Below are 18,734 nucleotides of genomic sequence, written 5' to 3'. Positions count from 1 at the left end.
CATTTTAGAGCCCTTAAGATTCTATTAAAAATTATTTGCATAATGTTCAAAAAGAGGTGCTTATATCATACAATATTGTAACGAAAGTTTGATTTGTAATGATGATCATAATAATCAAAATCATTTTGAGGTGAAAGGGGTTCCATGCACTTTAATCACCCTTAACGTTTTTGTTTCTTTGTTTTCACGGTAAAAAATTTACCAAGTCATTTAGAAGTAATTGTTCACTAACACATGGATTTATAACAAACGTTTCTACAATATCATTAGACTATCATTGCTAATGGAGAAAACGAATTAATGCGCTGCGTGCTAGCCATGCGCTTCAACGGAAAAAGTTGAAGTTTTGAAATTTTTTCTCAAAATATCAAGGGCTATCTTAAAAACTACTGGACCAATACTAGGCTTGTTTGTACTCATTTTAATGCATTTTCATGCTTATTCCAAATATGGTCATGACAATTTACATTTATGAAATTTTGGAATTTTTGAATTTTTTTTTAAACTTGTCGTCTGCAGTCGACACCCGCGTGAAGAGAGTTAAGATTGGTTTGGTTTTGTTTGGTTTGGTTTTGTTTGTTTCCATAAGAATTGAACGGAAATGGCAAAAGGTAAGCGCAAACGATTCTGCACAGGATTAATCATTAAACAACGTTTTTTTGTTTTTTTTGTTTTTTTAAAGAGTTCTAGAGGACAAAAAATGTCTTTAAGATCACTTGATCACGAGTGAACAAGGAATAGTGTTAGATTCCGAAAGCTCTCAGGTGAGCAAAATTTAGCTTTGAGTAAATGTTTTTAAAACGTTCTTCATCATCACTTGAACTATTTGAGGCTCATTTGGAACCTTTATTTCTGAGAGTGTCAGGGCCGTGACACTCGTATTCAATCCCTGTATAAAAATTGAAGTCACTTCACAGCAGTTTGACTGACACATCGGCAGTTTGAGTGACGGTTACTAGGGAGTTTGGTACCATTACTAGGGAGTTTGGTACCATTACTAGGGAGTTTGGTACCATCGGTATGTTGATTGACAGTTTTGGGTAGTTTGGTACCCTAAATTATGTTGATTGACAGTTTTTGGGTAGTTTGGTACCCTAAATTTTTCCAAGATGGCGCACATCGACTGCCAATTATTCGGACCCTTTCCAGCAAAAATACAGCTTATTTAGCCAGTCTCGTCATGGGGTCATCGAAGAGAATATTTTCCTAGCATATTGAGCTAACTCCTCAGCTATTTGGTTTTTCACGATATGATAGTAATGGAAAGATTCGACCAAATGTTCGCCGTTTTTTCACCATTTCATTTTTTTTGAAACGATGACGTGAACATGCATCATCTCTTCCGTGATACACTCCTACACGTACAGGGGTACTATGCCATCACATGCATTATCGCGCATAGGCTGAATGACTGACTTCATTTGCGCAAACGAGTGGCTTATCCTATAGTATATTAGTACTCGAGAATCCTTGAGAGTGTGTGCAACAGCTGATGACGCCACCTACGGACGCCGCATGAGTTGAGGAGAAAGAGTTCCCGGTGATTGACATAATTTACAATTACCTACAACTTATGAATCTTCATCCGTGACATTTAGATATCATTTTTTAAAAGCTTAATTTCTACAGTCTTTAAAATAGCGATAATCATACATACATAATTCGCTCATGAGGACGAAGGTCCGTGTTTATAAAGTGGAATATTGTGATTACAACAAGATGCTTTGGCTGATGATTTTGGCGTTAATTGCGCAAAGGTAGGTTGAAATTTATTTGTTACTAAACCTGGTTAAAGTCGCGTGGAATGTATTGATAGACAGGCCTGCCATAAATTTTTGCACATGCATGAAAGAAAAATAAATATATATTTTTAGCTACACTTAAAAGTAGCCAGAAATATCACAATTATGATCTAATTAAATAAAGTGAAATGGTTTCATATTTTGCTCTTTAATTTCATATTTTACAATTTGACATTGGCAAGAATTGTATCCTGTTCAGAAATCTCACTTAAATGATAGTAAGAGAGAGAGAAAAAAAACCGTTGCATTTCCTCGCAGTTCTTTGTGGAAGAGATGGTCGGATATTTTTCTAAATATTATTTTCGGAGATAATAGCCAAAAACATGTGTATGCCTAATTAGCTTAAAGGCATATATTACTCGGACAACATCCCAGCAAACACAAAAACGTTTTGAAAACATTTTAAATTAGTTATATTTTGGCTTTTGGTTTTGGTAAAAACGTTTTAATAACATTAAAATGTCGGGTTATATAAAGGTCATGATAACGTTTTAAAACGTTTTGTATGAAAATACACTACAACAATATTTTTAAATGTTTTCAAAAAATGTTATTGTAAACTATTTTTGCAAACATTTTTTCCAAATATTGTGTCAATACTTAAATAACATTATGTAAAAATATTTGAACCCAGCAAACACAGAAATGTTCTTAAAATGTTTTTTTTCAAAACCTTTTAATAACATTTAAATGTCGGGTTATATAAAGGTCATAAAAACGTTTTTAAAACGTTATTGAAAATATTTGGGGCAAACATTTTTCGCAAAATATTTTTTCAACTCCCAAAATAACATTCTGTTTAGAATGTTTTGTATCAAGTTTTCAAGAATGTTTTTGGAATGTTATTAAAACGTTTTTATACCCTTTATATAACCCGACATTTAAACGTTTTCTGTAAAACATTTGTGTTTGCTGAGCTGTAGATGATCAAAAAATGTTTTTTAAGGTTATGAAAACGTTTTATACTCTTAATATACCCTTCAGATAACCCGACATTTAAACGTTTTCTGACAACCTTTTATAACCTTTTGCGAATGATGTCGAAAACGTTTTGTGTTTGCTGGGATCATATCATTGGAAATCTAATATTATGAGGATAACGAAAATTACTCTTATTTTGAGAAAATAAGTCGTTAAAATCGATTTTCCACAAAAACCAACTGTAAGCGGTGAGTTCCTTCGAACGAGACAGATTTGACCTAGAAACTATAGTGATGTCATGATAATGATCATGGTCAGCTTTGAGAGAATGGACTACCAACAATGTCAATGCACATAATGTATACCGGTACTGCTGTTTTTTTATCAGAAAAATAAACTCTGAATCAAGTAGACCTATATGGATAAAATCAGGCCGCTTCTTTATTATATATTAGTAAAATGTGATATTAAAATTCATATGTATATCAACTTGATGAGAAATACTTGGACTAAAAAATGAAAAAATATTTTAGATCAATTTCACCGTATGATCACTAATGTGCTAGAAAAAGATTGTGTTTATTATGCAAATAACCAATTTCCATGGCCCACAGAACTGTGTGCATCTATCGGGAACTAATCGTTTGCGGCCTTCCTAATTTTACGCGTTGAAGGTCGCGATTCATAGATCAATGAACATCAAAAGAGTTCTCCGTGTTTGGAAACATATAGTCTCCCTCCGCAGCCAGTTTGGTTACGCGTAACCAAACTGGCTGCGGAGGAGATTACTATTCATATAATGACTTCAGCAGTTTGTTGCTTTGAAAATCAATTTTGCTTCGAACGCTGAAAAGGGCCGTACGAGCCAGCATTTTACCAACACAATTTGTCTTTTTTCAGGAGAAATGCGAATAAAAAAAATGCAACGAGTGTTAACTTCTAATGTAATAATTATTTTCTTCTAATGGAGTTAAACTTGTTTTTGCAATAGATACCCAGCAAACACAAAAACGTTTTCAAAACGTTTTAAACAGGTTATATTTTGGGTTTTGGTTTAGATAAAAACGTTTTGATAACATTAAATGTCGGTTATATAAAGGTCATGAAAACGTTTTAAAACGTTTTTTTTAAACAACACTACAACAATGTTTTAAAAATGTTTTAAAAATGTTATTGCAAAATATTTTTTGCAAACATTTTTGGCCAAATAGTTTGAACACTTAAATAACATTATATTAGAATATCATGCAGGGGCTATTTTAACGTGCCTCCTGGCACGTTCGTGCAGTGAGATTAAAAAATCCGTGCAGTGAGAATTAATAATTCGTGCTTAAAATATATCTATGCCATTTACGTTTCAACCGGTCAAATATCCAGGAAATGAAGTTCTTCTGCGAAGTAAGATCGAGTCACAAATCATATGTAAGAAATATAAAAATGACATCTAGTAGTTTTTTTTTCAGTAAACAATACTTTTCTTTATTCAACCTTCAACTTAAACTTGACTTACAACGTCTCTGGTATAGTCGGTATAATTTCCGGCGACGCCGACAGTTGCTTCGCTTAATCTCCTTGCTTTTTTCGGCATAGTTCTGCAGATTAGTAACAATCCAGAGGATGATTTAAGGAAGCCCCATCATGCACTGTAAAAGTGTTATCACTAGAGTTTCAACTGCCACTTTACTTTTCAAATCCCATTTAATTCTGTGCAAAAGATGTTGTTTTAGAATTGTGTGTGTGTGTCATTATTACTTGGTCGATTTCAGAACAAAAGTGATGTATGCATAAAGGATAAGTCACACCTTCTTTAGATAACATAAAATGTGAAATCGACCAGCATTTTTAATGTGTTTATATTGTAAATATATCTGTCCAAATTCAAATTTAACCATGGACGTCTATGCAGTGGGCGAGCAGTGGTGTCATGTTCACTCACACAGTTACGCTAGCCGCAAAGTTAACCCAGTGGAGTGTTGGGTAGTACTTAAATCATCCTCTGGTGAGAACCAAGCCCAAGGTGATATAAGCAACATAATTAGCGCATACTCTCGTTATGGGTTAATGTTAAGGAAAACCCCGTTAGCCAAATTAAAATCTAAGATGGCCACCATTTATCAAGATGGCCGCCACTAAATGATAAATATTAATGTCACAAGGGATCAAATGGAAGCACCACAATGTGCTGTTACCTCCCTTTGAATCGTTTATTAGGAAACACATTAGCCAATTCAAAATCTAAGATGGTCGTCATTTTTAAGATTTACAAATATCAATGTTACAAAGGATTGAAAGGTCAATCAGGCACCATAAATTTCAAGTGTCTTCATACAACTCGGTATTAATAGTATCAACCAAAATTTGAAGAGGAGAATCTTATTATAAAGCTACATGATTTTGAACTTAGTAACGTTTTTTCCAATAAATATAATACGAAGTAATACGCATCATTTATTGAGCGCTTTTTCATGAACAAAGCGCTTTACTACACAAATAATACATAAAATAAAAAAAATATCATTACATGTCAAGAGAAAAAAACCCATCAATTTAGAAAGAAATACAATAATAAAAGTTTAAAATTACATAGCGAGACCAGCTCATTACTTTAAAGACTAGGAAAGCATGCAAACATTAAAACAGCTTAAAATGAAATGTAGTTAGGCATGACAGGTGGGTCTAATATGATATGAAAAATATCATTACGGTAAAAGCAAGATACAGAGAATAATTAGATAAACTACATAGCGAGACCAACACATTTGTTTAAAGAGCATCAGCAATCAAAATGCAATATTTTAAAACAATATATCAAAATTAAATGAACAATTTATGTTATTATTTTGGAAATATGTGCATATTTAAGCATATCAAGCGGCAAGTTCGCGTAAAAGTTGGTAACCAAATTATTTTGGTTAATTCGGATATGCTGAATTCAAAAAGTTTGTCTAGAACCCCGTGAACCTGCAAAAGGCCCACAAACCCCTACATGATCATATGTGACCCGGCAGCACAAATGAGCCGTAAATTCCCTAAATTGTATTCTGAGTTACGGTGTAAAATGTGTACGAAGGTCATATTCATCGGTAACTTAAGCTGGCCCGACATCCGTCTCATTTCGATAGTCAAAAACTAATCAATAATCCTATTGTTGAAGTGGATAATAAGCTTCTACCTTAGATGGCTATAGAACTTTTAATAGCTCTGGTCTTTGTTTGCTTATATTGCTAAATCCTGTTCAAGTGGTGGGTTACCAGGCATTGTATTTTGTACAGGTATGCATAACCAACAATTAACAATGAGAGAACTTTCTTAAACCTCGTTGACTTGGGGATGATTTGAAATGACCGCCAATTATGACTGTTTGATATTTATTGCCAACAATGTGGAAAAAGAGACACATGTAAAAACGTAAAAAGCTATAATTTTGTTGAAGGAGCAAAGTTTAACAAACCATAACCCCGCTTCTGGATATCGTTTGAAGTCAAATGATATACCATTTTTAAGTTTATGATGTTTATTTTTAAACACGAAATAAAACAAAATTGACCGGGGAGGAATTTACGGCTCATTCGCCGTGGACGGTCACATATAGGGGGCAAAAATTCAACATGTCAAATTATTCGTCTGGGTCTAACGTGTGCAACAGCTGATGACGGCACCTATGGTGAGTTCAGGTGAAAATAAGCGCTCCTGGTGAATGACATAATTTAATGTTCATCCATAACATTTAAATATCATATTTAAATGTCATGGATGAACAGCCTTAAAAATAGCGATACTACTCTTACACGCAAAATTCGCCCATGATGTTGACGGCCTGTGTGTAACCCCCTCCCCCATATAGTGGAATAATTACTGGGATTACAACAAGATGCATTGGCTGCTGATTTTGGCAATAATTGTCCAAAGGTAGGTTGAATTTGTTTTACTGAAAAAATAAACGTCGCGTGTAATGTATTACTACAAGCCTACCATTGCATTTTTCACACATGCACGAAAGAAAACGGTACTTAAAAAGTAGCTAGAAGTGTCACAATTATGATAATTGATGAAATGAAATAAAATGGTTTAACATTTCGCTCATTATTTTCATATTTTGTGATTTGATATTGGCAAGAAAACTATATCTGTTCAGAAATTTCACTTGAATGATACATGTAGTAAGAATAAATCATGTTGCATTTCCTCGAAGTTCTCTGTGGAAGAGAGGGTCGGATATGTTTCTTAAATATTATTTTCGGAGATAATAGACAAAAACATGTATATACCCAATTAGCTTAATAAAATGGCTATTATGTGTGAGTTTGGATATTTCTCTATTATATCACTTCAATTAGTTTAACAATTCTGAAATAAAAAATAAAAACATCTTTTCTTGTAATTTCACAAGATTAGGATCGTTATTCTTTTGTACAGTAAGAACTCGTTTCTTCAGATTTTCAAGATCGGATCACAAAGGATAGAAACAAAGATATCGATAATCATGTCAGTCAAGAGCTCAGGCAGGATAATTGGAAACCACGTGACCAAAACCAAAACTAAAACTAAATAAATAACACAACTAACTTGGTTTGGATTTTGATTGTATTACTGTTTACTAATATGCATTGAATGCAAGTAAAATACAGCATAGGTAATGCAAGTAATATACAGCGGGAATTAATGCTTGAAATACGACATTAAGAAAAATACCTTTAGGTCTTCTAAAAACACTTTTCGATAGATGGCGCTATTTCGAACGCTACTTTGTCGATCATAAACATGGTTTTTTGGGTTTTTTTAAAAGAGGGATGGTCTGTTATCCCTGGAAAATCTAGCGCGGTATTTGCATTTGTTGTAGGCCTTAGTGTTATTTAAAACATTTACCTAAGTGTTATTTAAAACATTTAACTTTAAAAAAATCCTTAAAATCCCTTAAATCCCTTAAAATATTGGGTTAATAAACACCCAATACACAATGACTTTTGATTCCGTTAAATTAATAACCAGGCATGCAATATTGTCAGGTATTACAACCGACAGTTATATCATAATTATGTCCACTTGGAAAACAATCCTTTAGAATTAAATATGCAAAGCTATATACATGTATTCTAAATAAAATAATTCTGCTCCAACCCCCCCAACATGATTTCCTAACAATAGTAACCGAAATGGTAACCTGATCTTTATTCCTTTTTATTTGAAACCAACCCTCTTTCATCCCATGCAGTACGATTTGATACCTCTCTCACTGCAATAAATATGCTTTACATTTCCTAATCTTTCTTTGCTTACTATGCTAATGTTACACTATTTTAAACAAAACAATTTTATCTAAACGGACATTCCAGCCTTAGGTGGCACTTCAATATGAATAGATATAGGTGTAGGGCTGGGCAGTAAGGGGCATCCGGTGATAGCAAAACATTAAAAAAATTGGGGTCATTGCAAGGGTGAGAGCATGATTTTTGGCATTCGGTGAGAGCAAAATGTACAAAATATGGGGTCCTTGGTTGAGAGAGGGACCGTTTGGATCTAAATTAAGGGGTGGGACATTGGGTGAGAATAATTATGACTTTTTATAAAATGGGGTCTTTGGGTGAGAGCCAAAAAAAGCCTCGAAAATGGCTTTGTTATTTCAAAAAGAATTAAGGGGTACTACACCCTCGATAAATTTAGTCTTTTTTGCATTTTTCTCAAAACTAATAACACACTGGTAAAAAAAGTTATGTATATTATAGGGGCAAGGAATCCAATTACTACACTGGAATTTCAGTGACCCAAGACCAGTGGTTTGTCATTTATGATAAGAAATAAGGTACCGCTAGGGTGTACCTCATTTCCTATCATATATACTGAACCGCTACTCTTGAGTCACTGAAATTTCAGTGTATTAATTGGATTCCTTGCCCCAATAATATACATAAGTTTTGTTACCAGTTTGTTATTAATTTTTGAGAAAAATGCAAAAATTGTCACAAATTTACCACAGGGGTGTAGTACCCCCTTAACAAAGAATTTGCACAATAAATTCCACTATTTGTGGCGTATTTTCAGATTTTCCCCTTGGAAAAACGTTGTCTATCCATGCCCTCGGAAAAAAAATTCTGGTGCCACCACTGTCAACAACTACGAGGAGAAGCCATCGTTTGTTGATAAACTAAAGAATATACGTACACTTTTATTTCCCAATGTTATATAATTTTCTATTAGGTCTATTGTGGCTTCAAATATAACGGCAACAATACAAGAACTTTTAACAGGCTACGACCATAGAATCAGACCTGATCATGAAGGTAGTGTTTTACTTTAATATTTTGCAACCCTTTAACAGTTCGGCAGAGTTTCCTTTTCTGGAAACATTCCAATTCTGGAAGTATTTCCCATAAGGCATTGGAGCAATATCAGGGTAGTCCTACTTTAACATGTTTAAAGAACTTATTTTGGGTGCCATCTTGGATTTGAGAAAAAATCGAGGTGGCCCGTGGGCTTTTTTTATTCTATTAACTCATGCAACATATGTGCCAAGTGTAGTTCTGGTAGGGAAAAGTGTAAGTTTTCCCTGGGATGGACTTGCCTTAGAGGAAGATGAATACGCTATAAATCAGGGGCAGAAGCCTTTATGACTTGAAAATATATAGGGAGGCTATATTATTAAAATAATTTTCTACCCTTTCGACAGCATTACAATTCTGTAGCACTCGGCAAACATTAGAAATTAGTGACATTTATATGTTCTTGTTTCTCAAACACGCAATCATGCAAATATATCTGGTTTTTATTTCAGGCCCACCAACAACTGTGTCTCTTATTGTTTTTATGGAAAGTATTGGCCCACTTGAGGAACGCACTATGGTAAGAAGAATAACATAGTTTATAGACCATTCCTGTAATTGTATTTTCCTGCCGTTGATTTTGATATATGATTAGTCTATTTGAAACATCTCTCCTAAACATGCTAAATGGAGCCCTTTTGGTTGCGTGGTCCCTATAATGTTACCATAAAAATGAGCGCATAAGATGGACTTTGATTAGTCCAAGTCATTTGGGTACTTATTTGAATATTTTTGTACATGGGGGAATCTGTCAGGACTGGGGTGTATAATCATGATAATATAGTAAAATAATGGTTAACTGTAGCACTACTCACAGTACGCTTCGACTATATTTATACGTATATATAAATACGCATGTGACCCATGGGCACGACATAACCAAGACCAGCAAGCGTGACCAGATCCTCATGCCATTGACCACTATACAGAAAAGCATAGGGACTCTTTCATGTCTTTATTTAAGTATTAATTGGCTAGCAAAATTATTCCACATGGGGGATTCCGAATTTGTAATATGTTATCAAAAAACAATATTTTGAAAGTATTTGCTGACGGAAAAAAATATCTATCGACGGAAACGTTTACAAAGTTGAACAAAATAGACAATTTTGCTGCACAGTAGCCAATCTCGTGTTGTTTACCGCCTTTGCATTCAAATGTAAAGGTGTAGAAGGTCACTTCGAGGCTAACTATCTACAAGCCGTTATGGCAGCGCGGAGGTGGTCACGTGCGTATTTATATACGTATTTATAAATATAGTCGAAGCATACGGAAAAACATATTTTGACGATTTTTTGGTAATTTTGAGAACATTTTTGCACAGTTTTCACTCTCCGAAGGCGGGGGTACCCCGGGCTCCCCCCAATTGCCAATACAATTGCATTTGCCGTAAAATTAGTGCGAGCGAATCGAGCCTGAAAACCTTACATGACCATGAGCTGGAACCGCCCCTGATGGCATATAATATACCAGTACTAATACGAGCCAATCTGTATTCCAGGATTTCTCTTCCAGTTTTTATACAGCGATGGATTGGGTTGACACTAGGTTAACTTACACTGGTGAAAAATATATCATCTTAAAAGGAGATGATATTCAAAAGTTTTGGATTCCTGATGTTTTCTTCATGTACGAGAAAGAAGGACAGCATCATGATATCATCCAAGCCAACCAAATGCTCAAAATTTTACCGGATGGAAAATGCCGATATGTCGTGAGGTAAAGTTGTACTTTGTATATGGGCTATTGCAGAAATTAACTTCACCTCCCCTTAAGAAGACGTGAGATTCCCATGTCTTCTCTGTTCCGTAATGAAGACATGGGAAAATAAAATTGTCCTATGTCTTCTTTAGGGGTAAACGTTCTTTAGTGATTGCGAGCACCAACAAATTATACACACACCCTGCAGCGATGCATAGTGATGTGGGGTATGACCTTTTCAACCCATAGGGTGAGTTGTTCCGGCGCTTTTCATTTGAATAAATTTTCTGGGCTCCTGGTCTATATACACGGGATCGCCGGGAGCGATATTATTTACTCTTCATTTGTAAATTTTGAATTTCTTTTCCGCTTTTCATATTTTAGCACGGAATAAACCAAACTTATTTACCATATGTGTTTTAAAAATGATATATAAAAAAAACTCGCTGCTGAACAACTTACTATAATGACGTCGAACGCAAAGTGTTATTAATAATATAATTAATTCTGTTTTGTATCATGATTTGTGCATGCTGGTCATATATAATTTTATATAAAACTTTTTTAATTCTAGAGTTTCTTTGACAACTGTGTGCCGTATGCTACTACAACGGTTTCCATTTGACACACAGACGTGTTCGATTCACATGTTTAGTTGTAAGTTTTCCATTCGCCGTAGAAGTGAAGATGTAACTGGATAATTTTTGAATACATCGCCCTGCACTATAACGTTCACGCGGTATCTATGCATTGAACTATAGATGTCAAAGAACAGGGATAAAGACCTGGATCTTATCATGCTAATCACTCGCACCTGTCTTTGAAAAGAGCGGTATTGTATTTAATCTATGATTGCAGACACCGGCGACCTGCTTGTAGCGATATTCAAAAACTGTATTCATCTATTGCAATGGCAGTTAATCCTGTTACATCATCACTTCTACAGTGAATAGATGTGCATGATCACAACGAATGCAAATTTACATAATTGTGTATATTAAGAGATCAATACAAATGATTACAAAAATAATATATCAAATATTAATTTTTTTGTTGCAGTTGCATACTCTTCGTTGGATATTTTGCTCGATATTACTGATAATAGTGTAGCAGTCCATCCCGATATAATAGTGGCTCGATATGACCTGACAAATGTTTCAACTAAAACATACTACTTGCAATTTGAGATAATGACAAACAGTAAGTGTGGTGGTAGCATTTAGTATTATTTTCTTTAAACACGCTTTACCTTCAATTTTCAAGGGAGTTGTGCCATTACGCCTCAATCAAAACGATGAATAACCCAACGAAAATCACGGATACCAGACAAATTTTGTAATCATGTTGCAGGCCTGTATGTCGAAGTTTACTTTTAAATAAAAATGGACGAAACTCGTACTTATTTGCTTAAAAATTCGCACCCTTACAATAGAAAATGCTGATGGCTTAAGTCATTTCGGAGCTGCTATATTACTGTCGAAATCAAATGTCTTCATATTATTATAGATCGTTTCCTTTCTGGTTGAAAATCGTCTGAAAAAAATGAGAGGAACGAGTAGTTAAGGGGTACATGTCCTTTTTCAGTGCATTGTTTTGGTAAAATTCATGGTCTTTCAGAGCTGCGCGGTCCAAAAAACAGCGATCTAGCTTTCCGGTGTAACAAACATTTGCGCATTTCCGGATTTTTAGGGCGGAATGAAAACATGGTAAAGCGAGTACCTTAGATGTGTTTAATTTAACACTATTTTGGTCCAGAATTAAAGTAAATATTTGTGTTAAACGCTCAGGAAGCAACATATCGCAAATGTGGTTGTCATTTGCCCATCGAGCTTGCCTATCCAATAAAAGCCGCATAGCAGCATCTTCCACTTCTCTACTCCCTTCTATGTAAATTGTACACACAGGTATAGGCCCTACGGTATGACTATGGTCTTAAAATTCAATACCGAACTGGACCAATATGGACCGCATTGCAAATAAGTTGGCATATTTAGCCAACTTTATGAGAGTATCCTGCTTGCGTATACTGAAGTTACTGTCCGTTTTCCTATACACAATACACAGTGCTCTTACCATTGACGCGCAACCTCTACAAATAGCATATGTTAGAAGTATGGGTAATTGCCTAGTTAAGGTGGTTATGGAGGCATTATAAAAGTGCTCTAAACATGTTTTAAACAGATTAATTGAGTAGAGCAAAGTACACTGATCAATATACCTTTTGTTTGGAGTCAATCGGACATACGGTTTTCAAAATATATCAATTTATATTTTCTTTGTATCTTATTGTTTTTATCAACAATCAATCAAGTTAATGAGCTAAAATGACTGCAGAAGCTCATTTACATATAATTTTTGCCAATATTTTGCTAAAAATCCATGCATAAATGTTCAGGGTACTTTTATTTTGCATAATTTTGCCCAGAAACTTGGTCAAAGTGTTTCTAATATGTTCTAATGTATTATATAGTGAAGCCGCCCCCTAATTTGCATATTTGCATAATTAATTAGCATTTATGCAAATTAGCTCATTAATTATGCATTATGTGTGAAAAATAACCGGCCAATATTAAAAGTTCTCTTCTGAAATTCTAGAAAATATAGTTTTGTAACATGTCCTAAATTTTTAGCTAATTTAGGTGTTTGGAAGTATTCGCACTTTTGTGTTTTAGGAAGGATATGTAAACGACAGATAACACCAAAAAATATGAAGAAATTATTTCCAAATCGTGTTAAGTCATCAATCATTATGTTGCTCATTTTCAAGAATGCAGGTTAACAATAAGCAGACCATTGTCTCATTTCGTGAACAAAGGTCCACATACCATTGTTACCTTGTGTTTCCTTTATAATCGGTTACCCAACTGAAACTATAATACCAGCTCATTGCGATACCGCACATGTAAAACAGACACATGTGCACAACAAGAGAAGATCTGGTATAATCAGTTGAGCTGTTTTCAATGAGTGTTATCTTGGTTTAATAGCTTTTAATGGGGTTTAAGTCCTGCAAAGGTCGACGTGGTGAATTCTACTGTAGACATGACTGCATCATGCTGTTTCTTGTGGGATGATGCTTGATTGTTTATTTGTTATTTTCTGTTGTACTGTTGTTAATTTTGTCAAATAAAAAATAAATAAATAAAAATAGATACATATTAATGTAACTGCTGTATCTATATAGACACTTGGTCGGGTGCAGCGATCACCTTCACCTTCAAGCGGCACCTTCAGGCCTACATCCTTACAGTTTACATCCCAAGCATACTCCTGGTCACAATATCTTGGATGTCTTTCTGGATTGATGCTCACGCGGCGCCAGCCCGGATCACTCTAGGGATCACAACAGTCCTGACGGCTACCACTATGACGGCGTCTATGCAGGATTCTTTTCCTGATGCCACAGGGGCGAAGGTAAGCCTAGGCGATGATAGTCCAACTAAGGAACTTTAAACGAATCATCTATATGACGGGCACGATCATTGAACAAAAATAATGCAAATACCTGTCGTGTTGAGTCTTTCGTTGTCATTTCCACATACAGACAAATCTCCAACAATTATGAAACGACCCATTGATCTTATAGTGACTATAGAGGTCGACGTTCATCGATTTGTTTTTGCTATGGAAATCCGATTTTATATATAGTTACTTGCTACTTGCGCTCGACACTGAATTGCCTACGGCTCTACATTGTAATTACTTTCATGGCAATCTGACGTTCGGTGTTATGCGGAAATCATCGTCTTTTTTTTTTATATAAACACACATTATGCTGCCACATTAGGTCCCGTATCCATAGGCTGTTCCCTTGTGGCGTGTGCCCTTGTTCCGTGTTCACTTGTTCCCATGTAGCGGCCACTAAGCAAAACAAAGGTTCGTTGTCTGTGTGTCAGGTCACATGGGAACAAGTGAACACGGAACAAGGGCACACGCCACAAGGGAACAGCCTATGGATACGGGGCCTTAAATTATCAATTTATTGGGCATTCTCTGTTAATCAATAATCATCCAGATACAGAGGTAGGCCTACTATCAGTATAGGACATTGTGTTTTAGACTTTATTGCATCAGTGTAAATCTTGAACTATCAATTATCTGCCAAGCAACATTTAAATGGCATGACAGACGCGGTCAGGCCCGTGTCACACCCCATGTGCAAAAGTATACAAATAGCATGAATAGTGCAGAGCGCTAAATTAAAGCCATATTGTAACATTTCTATAAAAATAGATTAGTATTAATTTCTTTTCCATAAATGTTAGCTTTTACTGTCAAACACAAATTGTTTTCGACTTAATAAGGTTTAGGCTTTAAAAGGTTGCCCTAAAACGTTTAAATGTCGGGTTATGTAAAGGGTATATAACATTTTCAAAACATTCAAATACATTTTTGAAAACTTACTGCAAAATCTTACAATATATGGTTATTTAAGTGTTGACGAAATATTTATTACCGTAACATTTTGACATTTTAAAAATGTTGTTGTAGTACATGTTTTCACACAAAACATTTTAAAAATCCCGGACCTTTATATAACCCGATATTTAATGTTATTAAAACGATTTTACCAAAACCAAAATATAACCCGTTTAAAACGTATTGTGTTTGCCGGGATAAAGTAAATGTTATTTTGTCATCATCATGATCATGTGGACATGTCCTTACAAATTTTACCCCCAAGTACCCAGTATCGGGTGTAATAATTTGTTCCCTGATCTTATTTTCACATACCATTGTCAGCAAGGGAACACTCAAACCAACAATAATAATTGCTGTCCACAATATGTCTGATTTTTCCTACAGGCTGTAGATATATGGATGGCCGCGTGTCTTATCTTCGTTTTCCTCTCGCTGATAGAATATGCCATGACTAACTATCTTATCGTACTTCAGGACAGGAAAATGGTACAGTATTTCGTTTGTTCAAAATCAGAGGCATACCGATCGGGGAGGGGGAAGGGGGTAAGTTTCCCCGGCTCGAAATACCGGGGGGAAAATTGGTCAAGGTACAATGTCCTAATCTCGACCCATTTAGCGTTAAAATTTTCACGTGCATTTGTAAGTCATACGGTTTGAAAATGTAGGTAGCCCCAGTATGCAAAATGAAAATGATATTATTGAAATCAATTGACCAGATAAAGGAGAAAAAAATAAAATGGCCAACTATCCAATGTGCAAACAAATTATCTGTATATTGAATCTTAAGAAATGACGCATCATTACAGCTTCCCCTGCTGTTTTAGTTAGGTAATAAACACATGAGCCAACGTTCAAACCATGCTTTGCCAGGATTTTCCCCTCATAGATATAGACGAATCTCATTTCACGCATTCCTACACCTCACTCGCAGCCATTAACTGGGTCCCCGTCGGCTACAATACACCCAAAATGTGAAATGATTCGGCCTTGGCGGGCATTTTAAACTGCATTCCATCCGTACTACGCGTAGACAAAAGAATGATGAAAGTTTACAACACAATACAATATAACATCGATTTTTAAGCGGCTTAAATTCACCCAATTGGGCAGTCACAACACCTGTTTGGTGTATAGCGGGGACCCAGTCATGGCCGACCAAATCCTGACCATGACTTGGCTCGTGAGATTAGTCTATAGTTATGGATCAAAATGGATCCACAAGACATTTCAGAATGAAGGTCTACGATCGATCATAGACATTTTAGAATAAAGTTCGACGATCGATGTACATACAGTGTCCGAAATGAGCCAAAATATTCAATGTCAAAAGGGCCCTTTGTGTTTGAAATCTACGGACCCTCTAGTCAACTTTCAACTTAAATAAATTGTAAAATTTAAATGTCACAGTGGTCCGGTATTTGTGACACTTTTTAAAGACTTCAGACTCCCAAAATCATGCAAATGGACTTTAATAGCTCCCCCTGAAACTGAATAAGAATGTTTGAGCTTTCATGTATAATTAGGTATAAAACTTGTGTGATAAAATCGGACCACTCACCTTCACCAGAAACCAATCGCAAAGATATACACGGGCCTAACGATTAAAAAGTGTTATGGCGCTATTTGCGTGATTTGGAGGCCTAATTAGTGATTGGCTCATCCGGATATCATAGGAATTCATTTATTAATTTTACACCTATATATTTAATGTAATCATTATATTTTTTTCTTCATCTTTTCCCGAAGAAATCTAATGATGCATCAGAGTTAAAACCCGACGACAGCATCTGCACGAACGACAGCACCAGCCCATCAGCAAATGAGAAAAGCGGAGCACACGCAAAGGAATTGACAAACGGACCATCGAAGCCGGAGTATACAGGATTTAGTGCCGAGCACATGGATAAATTAGCAAGAGTGTTATTTGCTTTGACGTTTCTGGCGTTTAATGCATATTACTGGACGTTTTATGTTATTTTTGAATCATAAGATGTCAACATGCAAAATTAATAATTCGACTGTTGAGAGCCAGAAAGCCTTAACTCATAATGACCTGTTGTTACAAAATGAGCATAAAGTCGCCAGGACAATATAGAATATACAGTCTGATAAACATGACAAAATTCAATAAAAAACTAAAGAAATTCTAGAGGAAATATTGATTTTCGGAGACCAAAGCAAGGAGCCAACCTACATGTTTGGTATCATGGATTTTAAAGGGTATAAAATAAGGATTTAAAATCTGGAATACCGTAAAACCTCGTCTACAAGCATGAGTGCTTCTGATGTTAGCTAAATTAATCCAGGCGACATTATGGAATTTGAGCAAATAAATTACAGATCCAAGCATATACAAACAAGTATGATTGTAAGACCAATTTATTGTATTGGCATATTTACGCATGTATCGTCTTAATTAAGCTTTCATCAAAACACTATATATGCTTGTAGACAGGGTTTTACGGTATCTCAGAAAGTTATTTTGTCAACTTTATGCTCATTTTTTGAGAGCTGTACAAACGCCTGCAGGATTATTACCATATAATAATAAACGCATAGAGAAACGAAAGGAAATAGGACCCCAAATCCCACCCAAATCTTCTGCCGGACTGGTGATTTTACCACCGTGATAAAATATTTGTATGTGGCGATGTACGATGACTCAGTCCGTATATGTGTGACAGAGGCATTTAATAGGTAGATTTTACCCACATTTGCATTTATTTTCAGAAATTGTTAGTTAAACTTTGACCAACATCGAGTAAATTTCTGAAAATATAGGTGAATTTAACAAATGTTGAGTCAAAATTACATAATGTTGGATAAAATGTATAGATGTTTTAACCAGTGTTCTAAAAGTGATATCCCGTAGGCGTGGTCTAGATTTGCAAACACAAAATGTGATTGGGCAACAGCATGATTTTGGGTGTCATCAATTAGACCGTATCCTTGTAGACGTGCATGTATGGCAATCTAAATGTTCAGCAATTCCATAAACAATAGTTGTGACCTCGAAGAGAGGGGTCACCTCGTACTCCTCGGGTTCCTTCCCACCCCGACAGCCAATGACATATCCATGTTAGACATTCATCATTAGTACATCCAGAAATGTTGTATGCTGCACTCTTTCTAAATATGTATTGTCTAAGATTATATTATTAGTTTGTTTGATTGATGTCATTTGTGAAGTACCTATAGAATAATTGGTTTTACTGGTATTTACTGACAATTTCATGGATTTGAACCAATAATTTGCCCATTTCATGCCATTGTGAGTTCTTCGTTGACAATATTCATTTGAGGTTTAATGTTTTTATGCTGAAAGTTGAAGTATTAATTATTAACATAAAAAATAAAAAGTAATGGACCTAATATTGATCCTTGAGGAACTCCTAATAATATCTTTCAGTTCAGATTCACAAGAATTAGTAAGATGCTTGCAAATGTTTCTATTATTCAAGTAAGTTTTAAGCTAGTCTAATACTATAAGATCAAATTAAAATCAAATTAAAAGAAAATCACCAACCACTAATTGTAACAGAAGCCATTTAATTACCATTCATTTCAGGAA

General features: G+C 35.1%; 1 protein-coding gene across 2 annotated transcripts; it reads left to right on the top strand.

Annotated features, from left to right (window-relative positions):
* Nucleotides 1-1,654: 1,654 nt before the first annotated feature.
* Nucleotides 1,655-18,406, top strand: LOC140157090 (glycine receptor subunit alpha-2-like). 2 transcript variants are annotated; one of them, XM_072180159.1, is made up of 9 exons: nt 1,655-1,757; nt 8,919-9,001; nt 9,493-9,560; nt 10,542-10,759; nt 11,316-11,398; nt 11,801-11,941; nt 13,926-14,155; nt 15,548-15,649; nt 16,910-18,406. In XM_072180159.1, exons 1-9 carry the CDS (start codon nt 1,669-1,671, stop codon nt 17,150-17,152), a joined length of 1,257 nt encoding a protein of 418 aa, XP_072036260.1. In that variant the 5' UTR covers nt 1,655-1,668; the 3' UTR covers nt 17,153-18,406. The 2 variants fall into 2 exon arrangements, with proteins under 2 accessions (XP_072036260.1, XP_072036259.1); XM_072180158.1 differs by having other exon boundaries at nt 15,548-15,706.
* Nucleotides 18,407-18,734: the final 328 nt, after the last annotated feature.

Source organism: Amphiura filiformis, chromosome 7 (genome assembly GCF_039555335.1).
Source record: "Amphiura filiformis chromosome 7, Afil_fr2py, whole genome shotgun sequence".
Taxonomy (NCBI): Eukaryota; Metazoa; Echinodermata; class Ophiuroidea; order Amphilepidida; family Amphiuridae; genus Amphiura; species Amphiura filiformis.
Note: the sequence above shows the minus strand (reverse complement) of the source record. Positions and strands in the feature narration are given on the sequence as shown.

Excerpts from the sequence above, each read along its gene's own strand:
- LOC140157090 (XM_072180158.1), top strand. The coding sequence starts at position 1,669 with ATGAGGACGAAGGTCCGTGTTTATAAAGTGGAATATTGTGATTACAAC. Across the intron at positions 1,758-8,918 it reads TTGGCGTTAATTGCGCAAAG|GTCTATTGTGGCTTCAAATA; the intron begins GTAGGTTGAAAT and ends ATTTTCTATTAG. Across the intron at positions 11,399-11,800 it reads TTCGATTCACATGTTTAGTT|TTGCATACTCTTCGTTGGAT; the intron begins GTAAGTTTTCCA and ends TTTTTGTTGCAG.